The sequence below is a fragment of the Rhinopithecus bieti genome, unplaced genomic scaffold (assembly GCF_001698545.2).
Source record: "Rhinopithecus bieti isolate Rb0 unplaced genomic scaffold, ASM169854v2 scaffold_65372, whole genome shotgun sequence".
NCBI lineage: Eukaryota > Metazoa > Chordata > Mammalia > Primates > Cercopithecidae > Rhinopithecus > Rhinopithecus bieti.
The window spans coordinates 707,768-726,791 of NW_016825415.1; the positions used below are offsets into that span (position 1 = coordinate 707,768).

General features: G+C 37.8%; 1 protein-coding gene across 3 annotated transcripts in view; it reads left to right on the top strand.

The window, feature by feature from the left end:
- The window catches only part of HEY2 (hes related family bHLH transcription factor with YRPW motif 2), a 13,523-nt gene extending 4,457 nt beyond the window's left edge, over positions 1–9,066 (top strand). For all 3 annotated transcript variants that reach the window (XM_017863037.1, XM_017863040.1, XM_017863038.1), the window contains exons 4-5: positions 2,292–2,373; positions 6,935–9,066. In XM_017863037.1, coding sequence (XP_017718526.1) covers positions 2,292–2,373; positions 6,935–7,620 — 768 coding nt within the window. In that variant the 3' untranslated portion in view covers positions 7,621–9,066. The remainder of the gene's footprint in view (positions 1–2,291; positions 2,374–6,934) is intronic.
- The last annotated feature ends 9,958 nt before the right edge of the window (positions 9,067–19,024 follow it).

Genomic DNA, 19,024 nt, shown 5'->3' on the forward strand with positions numbered 1-19,024 from the left:
CCCCCCCCAAAAAAGCTCAAACAATCTGATTCGCTCATCTGGGAATGTGGGTTCTTGTTAAAGCTCATTAAAATAATGGTGTATGTGCCCTGATCTGGCACACAGCAGCTATTTCAATAAAATGCTTTGTTGTGGCAAAACTATTAAAAACATAATCCATCATGGAGTTGAAAAACATTTCCATTCTTTAGCTTATTTTCCCCTTAAGGGTAACAGTGTTCATGCTTTCTCTGTTCTTTCTATGAATATCAGTAGTGGTTTTATTTAAAACTGTGCTGTATACAGTATCCTTCAAAAAAAATAAACCATTTTTTTCTCAAAATGTTTTTAAAATGTAATCTTTTTAATTAGAAAACAATCAGAGCCCAAGAAATAACTTCTCTAGCTCTATTTCCTAAATAATAATACTAATAAAATTTATTTACCAATCCCTGGGTTGGTAGAATGCCATTTGATTTGGGGCATCTTTTAGAAGTTTGGTAAAATGAAATTAATCATAAATGCCCCTTTTCATAGTTCACCTATTCCTTTACCAAAAAAGAAAGAAAGAAAAAGATTTTGCACACTTGGAAAAGCAGAAAGCCAAATGTTTAAATCTTTTGTGGTTTTAGAAAAGTCATGGCTCTCTCCCTGCCGCAATGGCTAATGACACAGATTTCTAAGAGCATCTTTCAAAGGATATGGCAGCATGTCCTTGTTGAAAATACTTTCAATTTAATTCCAATAAGACGGCAGTTGTTTGTTTATTCCATTTTGTTTGTTTACTTCATGAATCTGCAAACATGATAAAACAAGCCCTACAAAGTCCTTGGAAATTATCCAGAAAGTGCAGTTTCAATTATTAGTGACTTTACTGAAGCTGCTTGTACCATTTTCATGGAAAATTAAACACTGACCAAATACAAAATATGCTACTGATTATACATTTTTAAGACAAGACACCCAATCTATATGCAGAGACTGTGTTTGATAAACTAAAAATAATGTGAAAACTGTAGTTTTGATTAGTAGCATTTTCAGTGCCAATAGGCTTCAAGTGAAAATGCCGGTAATCAATGTTTTTAAAATTCGGGAGTACTGAAATGTCTGCAGTTATGAGGCGAAGTCTGTTTGATTTTTTTTCTTGGTTTGTTAGATTTTTTTTTCCTTAAATGTTGACTTAAACCTTAAAAGCAAACGTCAGTTGTTTGGCAGTTAGTTACCATAAACACAAGCTTTCCCATTTGCAGAGCTTGGCTACCAACCCTAGTGAGTTGGCCCTGTCACAATATGATTAGAAAAGTGTTCTTTAGAGCAGTGAAGTAACTCTGGCACTCTCACCGTATGTGGTGCTGATAATTTTTACAAAACAAGTAAAGCATAGAGACCTGAAATAAACCTTAGTGTCCTTAAAAAAGAAAAAAAAGAGAACATTTTGGTAATTATTTAGCTCTTCCAGGAAATGAGAAGCCACCCACAGTCCCTGAGACAGTTTGAAATGACACATTTGTATTTCAATTAATTACTACAGGTTTCCTTATTTTGAAAGCAGGGACATAAAAGTATATTTGCAAGACAATTTTGTTAAGAACTATTTTAAAAGGTTCAAAAATCCTCAAGCATTTATGATGCTTCCTAGGTAAGTAGTAAATTATTGCTTCTTGTCTGTGAGCTTAGAAATTCACAGTGACACCTGCTGGTAATTATTGGAGGAAAAAAACCGTAAAAGTCTTCCCTTTTAAAATGTTTGGATCTGCTTGAAATGCAGATCCAATTATATTGTTCTAGTGTGAATACCTTATTTCAGGATTTAGTAGACCTGTGAAAGGACTTACTGAAGTTTTCTATTTTAAAAAAATTTAACAATCAATTGCTAAAATTCTATCTCCTTATCTTCTGCAGTTGTTATGCAACTCCTCTAGACTTTGGCTTTATAGAAGACTATTGATGCCCCATAATAAAACATAGTGTTAACCAAGATACAGATTGAATGCAAAGTTTGAGATTTTTACAACTGAAATCGTTTTGCTGTGGTGATCTTAGGAGAATCGTTATTCTTATGATTTAAAAAAGTCATTTATTCTAGTTTCTTTTAGTCTTTAAAAGTTCAAATAGCAAATAGTTGTCATTAGGTATGACATTAATTAGTGCTTTCATGTAACGTTTGAATATAATTTGAAGTTTTCTGTGAAAAAATAAAAGTTGGAATTGTCTAGTGAGAGGGAAATTGAAGCCATACTGCTAAATTCAGTGTATAATGTTTCAAATTAGTTTCTGTAGGACATATGATAATTTATTATTTATTTATGAAGGGATCTGCAAAGTTAGAAAAAGCTGAAATATTGCAAATGACAGTGGATCATTTGAAGATGCTTCAAGCAACAGGGGGTAAAGGTAAGTAGATGACTTCATTTTTTTTTTTTTTTTTTTTTTTTTGCCTTTTTTACCTTTCTCTTTTCATATTATTCCCACTAATATTGTAAGGAAGTCATAGCTGAACAGTTCTTTAACAAGCTGAGATAGGTGGCCCCAGATTAAAGCCGTGGAAATCAGTGCTAATGGCAGGATTGAACTCGTGGGAAAGAACTTCTGGAACAAAAGAAGCACTTGACCCTGGGCTTGTGTTTGCTTTCATAATACTGTGGGAGTAAAGCTTCATTCACAGCAGCCTGGTCAGAGATTTGTTTAGGACTTAAGAAGCGCATGCTGGAATCTGTACAGAAAGAACAAAAAACAAACACACAAACATCCCAACATAAACAGGAGGTTAGAGGCAATCCTTTTCTCCTCCTTCTCCTTCTTTCTTCCTACTCCTTCTCCTCCTCCTTCTTCATTAAATGAAGGCTAAGACTGAAAATAATTCAGCTATTCCAAAGGAAGTGACTCTAGAGTTATTTTCATTATTGTTTTCAAATTTTGACTGGTCTTGAACTTAGACCAAACAGAACAGTTGAAGTGCAGGTAGGAAGTCTCTACACTAGAAGCCATTAATGGAGCAGAGTCATTCTTGGGGAAAGCAAACAGGGGCAGGCACTCCAGGTCCAGGGCCCTAGAGAGGTGTCCTCTGTACTGGATAGTGATTTAGGGAGGAATTATCAAGATGGTGAGAGAGGATCTCTTCATCAATAGCCTTGAGATCCTAGTTCACTCAGATTTCTTTATCCCACTTACGTATCACAAGTCGGACTTGATTTTGCCCCTCTTAATGTTTTTCATCCTTCAGAGAATCCTTGGATATTCACCTTAGCCAAGGGTGTTACTCAGTATATTTAACAACTGAATAAGGAGAAGGTATCAGAAGGATTTAAGGGCTCCAACTAAATCCTGGAGGCCTCCCTGTGCTCAGTATTAACCTTTTACTACACAGTATATGGGTCCTAGATCAGGGCAGAGGCAGGGCATTGGAGGGAAGCAACTGTTACCAGTATTTAATTCCTATATGGCCATACTGTTGAGGATCTCTAGAACATCAGCCCTGATCTTAACCATCTTTTTCCTGTGTCTAGTAGGAGGGAGGGTAACCATTGTACAGAGATGCCCCAATGGGTTGATTTATCCCAGATTGTACCTTCTCAAGGAACCATCCTGAATGATGGCATGAAATGCAAACATTCTTACATAACAGAAAAGATAACTGGATTAAATCACAGAAGCCAATGATCCATGTAGCTTGACCACTGCTGTGCCTCTGACCTAAGAAAAAAAGTCTGGGCTGCACTTTGAAGGCTACACTAGCAACATGAGCACCAAAGGCCCCTGCAGCCCCATGATGCTGTCTCTACAACTGCTACTTCAGGATATTAGGATACTGATTGAATTAGTCATGCTATAAGAAAATTTGTTTGATTGCTTTACTTCCCTTAGCATTGTTAGCCACAAGTCTAAGTTTTCTTATCAGGGTTTCAAATATTTGGCATGAGCTGTACTTCTAAAGAGTAATATTGTTCTTAGGCTTTATTATAAAAACTAAGTTCCATCTTGGTTGCTATTCTTGGCCACCTAGATAGTCCTAAAATTTGTCCCAGAATAGTTTGTGAACAGATATTTCCAAGTAGGCTCCATCCACGTCGCCTGTCAGGTCATTGAAGAGGTCATTGCACTGAAGAATGGCCTTCAAGAAGGGAACTGGCAGCCGGGAGTGGTAGCTCAGGCCTATAATCCCAGCACTTTGCAAGGCCGAGGTGGGCAGATGACCTGAGGTCCAGAGTTTGAGACCAGCCTGACCAACATGGAAAAATCCCGTTTCTACTGAAAATACAAAATTAGCTGGGCATGGTGGTGCATGCCTGTAATCCCAGCTACTCAGTAGGCTGAGGCAGGAGAATCACTTGAACCCGGGAGGCAGAGATTGTGGTGAGCCAAGATCGTGCCATTGCACTCCAGCCTAGGCAACAAGAGTGAAACTCCATCGCAACAAAAATAAAAAATGAAAAAAAAGAAGGGAGCTGGCAGTTTGGGTTAACATTGTAAAAGACTACCAGCTGCCTCATAGTGCAGTGGTGAAGAGCATCGCATCTGTAGCTGGATTGCCTGATTTCAAATCCTGGTTCTGTCATTGATTAGCTCTGTGACTTTGGGTAAATTACTGTCCCCTGGGAGCTGGTCCAATTTTATCATCTGTAAAAAGAGGACAGTTGTAGTATCCATACTGTATAACTCATAAGGCTGTTACAAGTTAATTCAGTTAAGGCTGATAGAATAGTGCTGGCATAGAGGGAGTGGTATGGACATGTATGTCACTCTTGGCCCAAGATCCATGCACAAAAGGAAGCTACTTATCCTCAATTCCCTCTGAAGTCCACAATAGGATAGGAATTGCATAATTTATATTCCCTAAGATACAACAGAGAGCTCAACCATATATGACAACATAGCAGGCAAACCACAAATTTCAATTACTTCATGACTAGTAATGAAAATTCTTAGAAGCTCTTGGGGCTCCAATTCTGTTAGTTCATTCTTTATAGTCTGTCTTGGTATGACAATAGTATCTAGAGAGGATTTAGTAGAATAACCTAAGTTTTGAAATCCTTCTGGATTTCTGGACTCTGTCTATTCTATTCATTACCCCTGTCTTTCTCTCATGGGAGTCAGAAGTCTGCAAAGCCCTACAGAACCCTGAGGACCAAAATGTGAAATCTTTCCATGAATACCTCTTCTTCAGGAATAGCTTTTCATCCTAATCCAAGAGGCTCTGTTTGTTAACTATGTCAGAGTCTGGGATGATAACTATTTTTGCTGCTGATCTTCCATATTTCATGGTATTCTCTTGGTTTCAGCTTTGTACTATTGTTGTTTCTGTTTTAGTAGTATATATATTTGCCACAGATATCTTTTGGGGACTTCCAGATTGTTGGAATTTTAGCTTTAGGAATTTGAATATATGTGACTGCTATTTCCGAAGTTCTTTGATTACAGATTAAGATAGTCAAATTTTTAATAGATAATGAATAAACAGGTAATGCTTTGATCAGCAAAAACTTAAACAGATAATGTCGTAAATATTCTAGATAAAAATAACTGCTGGGTGTGGTGGCTCATGCCTGTAATCCCAGCACTTTGGGAAGCTGAGGCAGGAGGATTGCTTGAGATCAGGAGTGCTAGACCAGTCAGAGCAACATAGCGAGATCTTGTCTGTACTAAAAATCAAACAGATTAGCCAGGTGTGGTGGCACATGCCTGTAGTCCCAGCTACTCAGGAGGCTGAGGCAGGAAGATCATTTAACCCGGGAGATGGAGCCTGCAGTGAGCTGTGATCGGGTCACCGCACTCCAGCCTGGGTGACAGAGTGAGACCTTGTCTCAAAGATAAATAAATTAATAAATAACCTTGTTCGAATGTGATATTTCTTATTCATGTATATACACATCCCCAAAATGAATAGACTAAACTTTTGATTTAGAAATTGCTTTTTAAATGTTGTAAATGAAAAATAATCTGTTTGTATATACCAGGTGTCACTCATTCAAAGAGGGCAATATTTCCCCAAATGTCTCATTATTATTGTGCCTTACATGGGCACTCTGATAATTAGACATGATTGTTTTCTATTCTAATGTATTATCTTCAGACAGACACTCAGATAAATGTGACCAAGATCTAACCATTTTTATGGTAGTAACCATAGGTATAGGAGTGCATGCATATACACTGACAAAATTAATATACATTTTTTTCTGGGGTGTATGCCAAAAAAATGTAAGGACATATATTTGAACTTCAGAAAAACTAGGAGTTAACATACAGTATTTTCATATCAGGAACTTAGCCTTATATTACTGACAGAAAATAAGATCTTCAAGTAAGAAACCAAATTTTTTTTAAAACTCATTTTGTTTTCATTAAGTTTTTTATACAAAGTTATGACAAGATGTTTTCACTTTGTTGATAAAAAACATTGTGAGTCAAGAAGCAGTTATGAATTTATTGCGATTCTAGCACATTTCTAAAGTCCTCAAGCTGCTAAGATGCACTTGGCATCTCTGTTAAAATGCCAAGAGAGTAAAGATGTTTCAGATAAGCCCTTTAATCTCCAACTCATGTGACAGAGACAGAGAGACTGGAACTCTCTATTTCCATGAAAAAGTTTCCTGGGGAATTTCACTATCCCACAATACAAAAGGGGAGACCCCATTTCTTTCTCTGGAAGTGTTTGAAACGCAGATGTTCTTAATTTTTTTCCCCACTGTGATATTTAGCTGCAAGAACAACTGCAGTATATTGCATTGCCAGAGTTGTGACACATGTGAGTGGCAAAGTATACCTTCTTGACTTCTGCACAAAATTAAAACCATAAATAGCTGGCAATATTTTCAGAAAGGATTATCGTTCCACTTCAGTCTTCTGAAGGACAGAGTGGAACATCAGTGGGTGGTTATTCTTAACTATACCATTTTCTCACCCCCCCTCCCCCCATTTCTCTCCTGTCCCCTACTTTGCTCAAACCCACTTTTAGGCTACTTTGACGCACACGCTCTTGCCATGGACTTCATGAGCATCGGATTCCGAGAGTGCCTAACAGAAGTGGCGCGGTACCTGAGCTCCGTGGAAGGCCTGGACTCCTCGGATCCGCTGCGGGTGCGGCTCGTGTCTCATCTCAGCACTTGCGCCACCCAGCGGGAGGCGGCGGCCATGACATCCTCCATGGCCCACCACCATCATCCGCTCCACCCACATCACTGGGCCGCCGCCTTCCACCACCTGCCCGCAGCCTTGCTCCAGCCCAACGGCCTCCATGCCTCAGAGTCAACCCCTTGTCGCCTCTCCACAACTTCAGAAGTGCCTCCTGCCCACGGCTCTGCTCTCCTCACGGCCACGTTTGCCCACGCGGATTCAGCCCTCCGAATGCCATCCACGGGCAGTGTAGCCCCCTGCGTGCCACCTCTCTCCACCTCTCTCTTGTCCCTCTCTGCCACCGTCCACGCTGCAGCCGCAGCAGCCACCGCGGCTGCACACAGTTTCCCTCTGTCCTTCGCGGGGGCATTCCCCATGCTCCCCCCAAACGCAGCAGCAGCAGTGGCCGCGGCCACAGCCATCAGCCCGCCCTTGTCAGTATCAGCCACGTCCAGTCCTCAGCAGACCAGCAGTGGAACAAACAGTAAACCTTACCGACCCTGGGGGACAGAAGTTGGAGCTTTTTAAATTTTTCTTGAACTTCTTGCAATAGTAACTGAATGTCCTCCATTTCAGAGTCAGCTTAAAACCTCTGCACCCTGAAGGTAGCCATACAGATGCCGACAGATCCACAAAGGAACAATAAAGCTATTTGAGACACAAACCTCACGAGTAGAAATGTGGTATTCTCTTTTTTCTCTCTCTCTTTTTTGTTTGGTTTAAGGCAGCTCGGTAACTGACATCGCAACTTTTGAAAACTTCACACTTGTTACCATTTAGAAGTTTCCTGGAAAATGTATGGACTGTACCATCCAGCAATGCATCACTATGTCTGAATTGGGGAAGAAAAATGCCCTGACTGAATTATCTTGAGACTAGATGGGAAATATAGAGAGAGAGAGTGAGAGAGTCATGTTTCATAAGTGCCTGAGCTTAGGAAGTTTTCTTCTGGATATATAACATTGCACAAGAAAAGACGAGTATGGAGGATAGGTTAAGAAAGGAAAGGCACAGAAGTCTTGCAATAGGCTGCAGACATTTTAATACCGTGCCAGAAAGAGTATTCTGCTGAAACTAACAGGTTTTATTGGTCAAAATGACTGCTGAAAATAATTTTCAAGTTGAAAGATCTAGTTTTATCTTAGTTTGCCTTCTCTGTACAGACGTGCCAAGAGGTGACATTTAGCAGTGCATTGGTATAAGCAATTATTTCATCAGTTCTCAGATTAATAAGCATTTCTGCTCTGCCTGCAAGCCCCAGGCACTTTTTTTTTCAATGGCTCAAAATATGGTGCTGCTTTATATAAACCTTACATTTATATAGTGCACCTATGAGCAGTTGTCTACCATGTGCCCACCAGAGGCTATTTAATTCATGCCAACTTGAAAACTCCAGTTTGTAGGAGTTTGGTTTAATTTATTCAGTTTCATTTGGACTATTTTTATATATTTATCCTCTTCATTTTCTCCTAATAATGCAACATCTATTCTTGTCACCCTTTGGGAGAAGTTACATTTCTGGAGGTGATGAAGCAAGGAGGGAGCACTGGGAAGAGAAAAGCTACAATTTTTAAAGCTCTTTGTCAAGTTAGTGATTGCATTTGATCCCAAAGCAAGATGAATGTATGCAATGGGATGTACATAAGTTATTTTTGCCCATGCCTGAACTAGTGCTATGTAATGGGGTTATGGTTTTGTTTTTTTGATTTCGTTTAATGACAAAATAATCTCTTACGCTGAAATCAAGCATGTGAGAGTTTATGTTTAAAAGATAAGAGACACAACATGTATTATGCACTTCATTTCTCTACTGTGTGGAGAAAGCAATAAACATGAGAATGTTAAACATTATGCAAAATTATACTTTTAAATATTTGTTTTAAAATTACTGTACCTAGTCTTTTGCATTACTTTGTAACCTTTTCTATGCAAGAGTCTTTACATATCACTAATTAAATGAAATCCTTTTTGACTTTTTTTATGTGGATGAGTTGCTTTGCAGAAAAGTTTCCTTCCACTTTCTATGTGGAAAGTCGACATGAATTTCAAGAGAGGTCTTTATTTACTGACAATCCAAGCTATGGCTTTTCTTTATGTCTTTCAAAATCATTTGATATAATTCACAGCTTGCCTGAAAATAACATTTATCTGAGCTTGTAAACTAAGCATAGGCAGGTAAGATACTTGGAGGCAAGAAATAATCAGTTTCCTCTGCCTTTTACTCTTAACTACAGTTCTTGGGAAAGTGCAAATTCAAGACTTCCAAATGGTATACCAAATATAGGATAATAAGCTAGAACTTAATGTCATACATGTTGCAATTCAAAAAGATTTGTAGAGTGTTTTAAAGACGTCACATACATACATGATAGGTATGTGCATACATCCTAATGATAAATCCCTTGTGCTTCAATGACAATTTTGTTTGTTGCTGTGGAAGTTTTATGGGTATTGCCTCTGCTTTAGTGAGGCCTAAATAAACCATCATAGAGTTCCTGAAGCTATTGGGCCAAACAACATGAAAAGAATGAAAGTGATTTTTATTATGCTTATCAATTTGTTCAAAGGAAAAAGTAGGAGGGCTTTTATAGTATTCTGGTTTTGAAAAAATCAAGCAAACAGTTTAATTTCTGTCTGTAAGTGGGTAATGAAAAGGTCAGGGGGAGGCAAAAGCAAATCACCTTGTTTCTCGTGTCTATAAGCCCTGTGGTTCTTATATTTTCAGTTGGCTCTAATAGAATGAGATAGCAAATAAGAAAATTGATTTCGTTGTCTTAGGTGTTTACTTTATAATCATGATTTGTGGACAACGGCCATATAATTTTTGCTTTAAGATCTACAACCTGAATGTATGCCTATTGTAATGTCAACATTCAGAGAACTTTTCCTTTTTTGAAATGTAAACTTAGAGATCAGGAATTTAGAATTTATTTGAATTAAATATTTTTAAGATAAATTCCTTTCCTTCTTCCTTCCCTCCCTTTCTTTTCCTTTTATTTTCTTACATTTTGTATTACAGGTTATATATGTATTATTATTTTTCTTTTTTTCTTTTCTTTCTCTTTTTTTCTTTTTTGAGACAGGGTCTCTGCTCACTCTGTCACCCAGGCTGAAATGCAGTGGTGTGATCATAACTCACTGCAGCCTCGACCTCCCAGGTGCAGGTGGTCCTCCCACCTCAGCCTCCCAAGTAGCTGGGACCAAAGGCATGCACCAGCACACTCGGCTAATTTTTGTATTTTTCGTAGAGACAGGCCCCTACTATATTGCCTGGGCTGCTCTTGACCTCCTGTGCTCAATTTATCTTCCCGCTTCAGCCTCCCAAAGTGCTGGGATTATAGGCATGAGCCTTCATGCCCAGCCAGATTATTATTTTTCAATTCCACTGACTTAAGTATTTGCAAACGAACTTGCAACATAGTTAATAAGAAAGTGTTCCTAAAGATAATCATTGTCAGTAATTCAATCATTTCAAGTTAATTATGATCAATGTTTCATATGATTGACTTTTAGCATCACATATCACTGTTTATATCAACCTGACCATCGGAGGTTGCCATCCCTCATCCAAGTGTTCTGTGAAGGTGGTATTCCACCTTCAGATGTGGTAATTTTCATGTTTGCTACCAAAATAGAAAAAGAGTCATACCCTTTAAAGTTGTTTTAGGGAAAAAGAATTTTCAGGGTTTGATTTATTGATGGTTGCTTTTATTTGTGTAAAAGTCCCAAAATTAACTCAAAGGATTTTTAACAGGATAAAAGGAAAAGGGAACACTTTTAGAAATTTGTGTTTTCCCAACTGTTTAAAGCTATGTGCATGACTAACTAGAAGTTTTGTTTAAAGTTCACATCAGTGAGCCAGAAGCTATTTTTTTTTAATAACTGCTGTGTGCCCAGCATTGCACCGTATATGTTGAGTTTTGCATGGTGTATAGTGGCACATCAAAGTACAATCCTATAGACTGATAATGATAGGTATGACTGCCACCCTAGCTATTCACAGGGATTCTCAGAAGAAGGAGGTGCAGTAAGAGTGACAAAAGGAGATTCTGGGAGCCAGGGGAGGAGGTTGTTTGCTCTTCTTTGGATATTTTACTACCACAGGAATATGGATATTGGCATTTTTGAAGAAATATGAGAAGAACTTTAAAAGAGTGATGTTGGAACATTAATAAAGTTGAAAAAGTAGATATATATATAGTATTTTTTTTTTTTTTTTTTTTTTTTTTTTTTTTTTGAGACAGGGTCTCCCTGTGTCACCCAGGCTGCAGTACAGTGAGTGGTGTGATCATGGCTCACTGCAGCCTAAACCTCCTGGGCTCAGGTGATCCTCCACCTCAGCCTCCCAAGCAGCTAGGGAAAAGTTCAAATATTAACTAGAGAGATGGCTCTCCTATGCACCTGTGCATATGTATTATCAACATAATGAAGCCTTTTGGATTATCTTTCTTATATATTCAGATTGTTACTTTGCCAATCATTAAGTTTCACAAAGTCAGACTAATCACCTTAGGTAACATCATGAGAAAACAATATGATTTTAGAATTCCGTGTTTCCATGAGTCTAAGACTCCATTAGTTGCGAGATACACTATTGGTTGAAGATCAGTTTTTAAAGAAAAAGAACCACTACAGCATAACTTTACACATTGACCATAAAACTCCCTAATCACTAGAATGTAAAAAAAGAAATTTCAATGCATCTCAGATTTTAGGCAATACAATAACACAGCATTGTACTCCAATGCAATTTTAGAAATTCATTGCTAGAGTTGTACATAGATTAAAATGTGGCTGTTTTAGCTTACATTTAAAATGTCTCAATAGGATAGAGTCCTAGTCAAATCAAAGAATCCTGATTGACTTTGAAAGCCTAATGGTCTAAAATAGATGCACTTTTAAACTTTTATTGCCCAATGGGACTGTTTCTAGTTGTTCTGCTGCATTTTACTGAAGAATGGAGTTTGACTTCCCCTTATAATTCTTTTAAGATCTAAGCACTGACTGAAGCTGTGAATATTTCAGCAACTACAACAAAGCATTGCAGCAAACATGACATCATAAACTGTGACTGTAGTTCATATTATTTGGAAAGCTAAGTCTTTGAACTTGGTTGGGAGACTTACGAAGAAGAAAAGCCCCTGAGCTTACGTAGACAATCTTGCGTGAGGGGCCAGAGGTAGACGGGAAATGGTTCTGTAGGCACCAGGTGGTGCTTTTTCCCATGGCTCCCTCACTTCTAACTTTAAAGGAAAGGAAAGGAAGTGGTCAGGGAATCTGCTCTGACTGTTGGAACCAGTACCTACTGTAAGGTGCAGGTCTGAAAAAGAAAATCAATTATGATACTAACTGCTAATACTGGTCAGTTGTTATCTATACTAAGCCCCATGCTAAGTGTTTGAAATCTGTTTCTTCATTTAAGCCTCATAACTGTCCTGTAGAGTAAATAATAGTTGATTTACTTACATATTAGGAACTGGAGAATAAAGCTTAATTGTCCAAGGCCATTCCTAGCAGGTTGAGCTATGAGTTAAACTATCTGAAAACTGATACTTAAATTCATACTTTTGACCTCTAGGCTGTGACTTTTGACATTGCTTTTTTGGTCTCAGAATTATTCAGACTCCCCCGGGATTTCAGCCTACCTAGGATCAGTTTGGACTAAAGATGACAGTAAACCCAGCTGTAGTATTATCGTAAAACCTCTCCATCTCACTATTTTAATATATGAAAGGATGAAAAAAGGAATAACTCCACTTTATAATGCAACATAAAAGGGAAATTATTTTGGCAGTTCTCTAGTTTTAACTCAACTTTCAATCAAGTCACACCTATCTTTTCTTAATCTATGAACTTACTCTTTAAAGGTTACCAAAGAAAATTCTATAATCTCACTTAAAGTGGTTGACAAAGGTGGCAAAATGGTGAAGTATTGAAGTGCTAAGCAAATTGAATTTGAAAAGAAAAAGTCATTTCCAATCTTCCATTGGATCTAAAAGATAAGAAATTGTTATTGTTGTTGTTGTTGTTGTTTAGGGAGAATGCTGGATTATTCTGAATGTTTATACTCCATAGGTCCATTTGCCATAAAACAAAATTCTTCATTTGACCTGTGAAGATCTGTCCAGTAACCCATTAATAATTATTTAATAATTCTCATTATCAGAAAGGACCTTTTAACTGACCTAACTCTTCGGCCTATAGTTAAAGAATGTTTTTGATAGTAGTTAACAGTTAATATGTGTATAATTTTTCAAAAATCTTATGCCCAGAGACGTTTTTATATGCCTCTAAGTTCTTAGCCTTCTGTAAACTAAATATTTGGTTTTCTTGACCTCTGTTGTCATTCTGTTAGTGTGTGGAAAAGAAGAGATTCATGCATATGAAGTGTGACATGGATGTAACAGAATGTATTATAAGCTTTTTTTAAGGGATAGAAAGAGGTTGAATAACCTTGGCATTTAACTCTAAAGTTTCTTGTATCAAGTTTGCATTGTAAGTCTTGTGTTTTCATTACAATGAAAACAAAGTCACATTTTCTCATGCGGAAGAAAAAGTATTTTGCAAAGAATGGCTATTATTCATAATGTTTTACTTGTATAAGTGCAGTGATAAATTACGACTCTGAACACAAGTGAATATCTTAGTTGAGTTAACCCCTCCTTTCCTGGTTATAAGCTATCAAGCTGAACAGGATTTACCTTCCTAGGTCTTTCAGCACTTCTTTTTAAACCATTTTTCTTAATTGCAGAGAACCTAAAGATTTTTTTTTTTTTCACCAAAACAATGTGACCTGAGCTTTGCATAGCTCTGTTTGGGTGGACTTTCCCCTACGCCAGCAATGACTGGCTTCTTTCCCTGTCCTAACCAGTCTGTCCCAGCACAGCTGCATCAAATTGGCTTCTCTGGGGCCCTGGCAAGTTGACAGAGATGTGTTTGCAGTCATGAGGGCAAAACACAGAGGCACATAGACCATATTTGACTCTCAATGATAACACATTTCTGTCACAGGCACAAGCCACTCTTAAATGAGAACTAAGCCAGTCACATTTTGATCTTACAAGCAGCCACTGTTAGATTTATTTTATGGTTTTGACAATGAAAAGATAAGTGTAACACAGTATAAATGGTTGGGTGTGGTAACATCATGAAAACTCATGTGCAAGCCAGGCACACATGTGCCTGTGGTTCCAAGTACACGGGAGGCTGAGGCAGGAGGATCATTTGAGTCAGGGGTTCAAGCCTGCAATGAGCTATGATGGTGCCACTGTGCTCCAGCCTGGGTGACAGACAAAACAAAACCAAAAGACCTGTGCAAGCTGGTGACCCATCAGCTAAGGGAGATGAGGGTATGGCCAAGCTCAGTGGACAAGCCTTGCCTGTGGTAACACGTATCTTTTACTGATACTTGGAAGGAAGCTTGAGAGGCCGTTGGGCCCATCTGAAATATATTCATAAGTCCATCACTACTAAATCATTAACAGATTTAAGGCATATGTGTTGCATCAAGAGAACAGGCTTAAAACGCCAAGGGCCTCCTGACCAAGATGATCATGGGAAACGAGTCTCAGCGCTCAACCCATGAATTATCTGGCCACACTGACCATTTCTCATACCAGAGATACTTTTTTGATGTGATCCTCAAACCCCAAGGATTCCCAAGAGTGGGAGCCACAGTCAAAACAACACAGGAACAATAATTCAATATAAATGCATTTAGCCACTTCTCCAAACACCAAGATGCAGCAGACAAGACAATCCCTTTGCTCTGAATATCAGGAGCTTGGACAGAAGAAGAAACAAAGTTCACAAGTGGTTTGTCTTTAGGATATGACACAGTGAGACAAGTGGTGAAAGTTATTTGTTTGTTATGCTTAAATGTATAGTGTAAGAGTTAAAATTCTGGCTGGGCACAGTGGCTCACGCCTGTATTCCTAGCACTTAGGGAGGCCGAGGTGGACAGATCACAAGGTCAGGAGTTTGAGACCATCCTGGCTAACACGGTGAAACCCCATCTCTACTAAAAGTACAAAAATTAGCCAGACATGGTGGCAGGCGCCTGTAGTCCCAGCTACTTGGGAGGCTGAGGCAGGAGAATCGCTTGAATCTGGGAGGTGGAGGTTGCAGTGAACTGAGATTGCGCCACCACACTCCAACCTGGGCAACAGAGCGAGACTCCATCTCAAAAAAAAAAAAAAAAATTGTGTAAGTGTGTTTTCTACTGATGCAGTAAAGACATTAACAAGGAAGTTGTTTGCTTAATAATACAGCAACTTCACAGCCATATCTAGGAAAATGCATGTTTAATTACTTAAATCAAGTTTTCTAAGCAATTTTGTTCAAGATATAGGAGCTTCTTAAAATTCTTGGTGCTAATTCATCAGACCACTTATAAATACTTATAAACCACTTATAAACAACTTGAACTCCATATTTATAATTCTAGTGAATTTATCTCTATTCGATATTTGTAAGTCATTATAAAATATCTCAACTCTTCAAAAAGTATAATAAGTATAAAGACTAGAGGAACAGGTTTTGAAATCAGACAGACCTGATGCATCTTGAGATTTAATGGCTATGCAACTTTGGACAAATTACTGAACTTTAGACAAATTACTAAGCTTTGTTTTTATAATTAGTAAAATAGTTTTGTTTTGTTTTGAAACAGGGTCTTGCTCTGTCACCCAGGCTGGAATGCAGTGGCACGATCACAGCTCACTGCAGTACTGACCTCCCAGGCTCAGGCAATCATCCCACCTGAGCCTCCCTAGCAGCTGGGACTATAGGTGTGGGTCACCATGCCTGGCTAATTTTTTTTTTTTAGGATGGGGGTCTTGCTATGTTGCCCAGGCTGGTCTTGAACTCCTGGGCTCAAGTGATAATACCGTTTCTGCCTCCCAAACTGTTAGGATTACAGGCATGAGCCCCCATACCCAGCCATAAAATAGAATTTTACAAAAGAAAGCTATCTCATAAGGATTTTCTGAGGATCACCTGAGACAATGTTCTTAAGACCTGACACATAGTATATTATCAATAAATGGTAGTGCAGCTTATTTAAATTTAGTTTATTAAAGGTTTATTAATTTATTAATATCCACATTAAGTCTCATTTGGTCTTTTTTTTTTTCTGATTCAGAGTCTTGCTCTGTAGCCCAGGCTGGAGTCCAGTGGTATGATCTCGGCTGACTGCAACCTCCACCTCCCAGGTTCAAGCAATTCTCCTGCCCCAGGCTCCTGATAGCAGGGATTACAGGCACCTGCCACCATGCCCAGCTAATTGTTTGTATTTTTAGTAGAGATAGGGTTTTGCCATGTTGGCCAGGCTGCTCTTGAACTCCTGATCTCAGGTGATCCACCTGCCTCGGCCTCCCAAAGTGCTGGGATTACAGGAATGAGCCACTGCGCCTGGCCTCATTTGTCTTATACACAACTTCTGCTTTCCCACTCAGACACTTTCATTCGAATATATAGCAAGGTACTCCCCCAATATCCATTCTCTTTACATTAAATGAATAACGTGTACATACTGATTTTTATGAATATATTCACAGATTTGCAGAAGTTCAGAGTTAGAAGAACATAAACTAGACCATGCTTCATTTTTCAGATGAGAAAAATGGAGGCACAGCCAAGTCAGATCATCTTTCCCACAGTGACATGATCCAGGTCTCCTAATTTTGAGTACATGATTCTTTCTGAGACAAACTGACCATAAAGCAAACAAACATTTTCTTTTATATCTTTTATATTTTTAGGTGCCAGGAGTTTTAATTTTGTTGAGGATGAGCTAAATAGGTCTATCTGTTTGTTAGGATAGCACACTTTATGTTTCCTGTCTTCAAAAGCAATGATTTTAGTCTGATTCAAAATAAATGCAATGGGGTCATGTTTCTTTAAAAGAAAAATCTTTAATCTGGTGAGCATGGCTGAGATTAAAATTGCATTACTGTTTTCAAGTGATGTCCCTCATTATCTAGAAGCGAATCACACAAAGGTGAACAGAGTTGGGCCACTAATACTCAGTGCAGGATCTTTCATATATACAGTACTCATAAAACTACTGAACCACCCGTGACTAGGCATGGGTTTTGAGCTGCTACTTCATCCTCCTTGCTGTGGCTCCTTAATGCTCTTAGAGTGAAGACAAAATCCTTCACCTCACTACAAGGCCATGCAAGATCCATCTCCTGCCTACTTCCTAGGCCTCTCTTCACCTCTCTCTGATACCTCTGCCTTGCCAACCAGCCCTCCTGGCTTTCTTTCAGCCTCTGGTATTCTCCTTGCTCCCTCCTACTACAAGGCCTTGCACATGTTCTTTCTGCGTGAATGTTCGTTTCTCTCTTTCTTACCTAGGTAACTCATCTTCATCTTTCAGATATCAACAAATGGATCGCTCCTCTGACATCTCCAACTGGTTCAAAACCTCACTGTAGAATTACATGAACCACCTATTTCTCCTTTCTTCCTCACAGACTTTGTCAGTCACAATTTAAATTTGGGATTGTATGATTACTGTTTATCTTCACCACCACACTCAAAGCAAATAAAAGTGACTATGTTTCTGCTTATCATTGAGTCTCCGGGACCTCTTTGCCCTGCGTCTATTTGATATAGAAAAGAGGCTCAACAAATATTTTTGGATATTGGTTAAATGAATGAATACATGAATGCATGAGTGATGGAATGAGGAATGAATGAATGAACGTCACATACTGAACCAGCATACTTGCTGCATTGAATTTATTTGAATGGCTTTCCCCAGTCTTTAATCTGACAGCACAGTATATATACAAGTAAAATAAAGCACATTGATAACAAGAAGAAAGAAACTAAACGAAAAAAAAAATCCTCAACATTTCAAAAGTGGGATTACTTTATTAAAGAATCAGAACGAGACACATGAGGCCAGGATGCCACCTTGTGGTTTATTTTCACATTTACCATTTTCAACCTGCTTTCAGAACAACTTCAGAAAGTTCAACCTGTAACTTTTCTTCTTCAGAAAAAGCACTATTATAAAGTATGACAATAGAGGGGAGTGGAAGGAAGTTTGCTTAAGTAAATATCACTTACATGCCATAATCCCAAAGAGTTGGCCCAAACATTACCTATCATTTATTTTTATTTTTCATTTTAATTCAATATTGAATTAATATAGAATAGCATTATATATATGCTATTCTCTCTCTATAATATATAACATATAGAATAGCGTATTATAACATTATATATAACATATAGCATTATATATGTTATGCTATTCTATATATAATATACAAATATATAATATATATATTAAACCAAGAAGTAGACTTCTAATACTTCACTTGAAAACAATTATATGCAGGCTGAGCCCATCATAATGCTGTTCTTATATGAATGACAGCTCTACATTTCTGTCTATATATATAATGCTATATAAGTTATCCTGTTCTATATGTTATATATAGCATAATATATAATATATAATTATATAATATATATTATATATAGAATAGCATATATAGTATATATAAATCATATTATATGTTATATATAGAATAGCATAACATTTATATAATGCTGTATTATATAATATATAAACGTATAAATAATCAAATGAGAATCAATACTTTTGTACCCACCACCCAACTTAGCACTTAGCACCTAGCACCACTAGTACTTTGAAAGTCCTTTGTGTACTTTTCCTTTTCTCCATCTTCTCCATTCCCCACTCCCCACTATTTTATTTTTATTTATGGTTTATCATCTATATGTCTATCAATGAACAATATATTTAATTTAGCATTGTAAAACTTCATATAATATGGGATTATACTGTATTTGACTTGCTTATTAAGTTAAACATTATTTTCCTGGAATTCATCATGTTGATAAGAGGAGATGCAATCCTTTTTTTTTTTTTTTTTTTTTTTTTTTTTTTTTT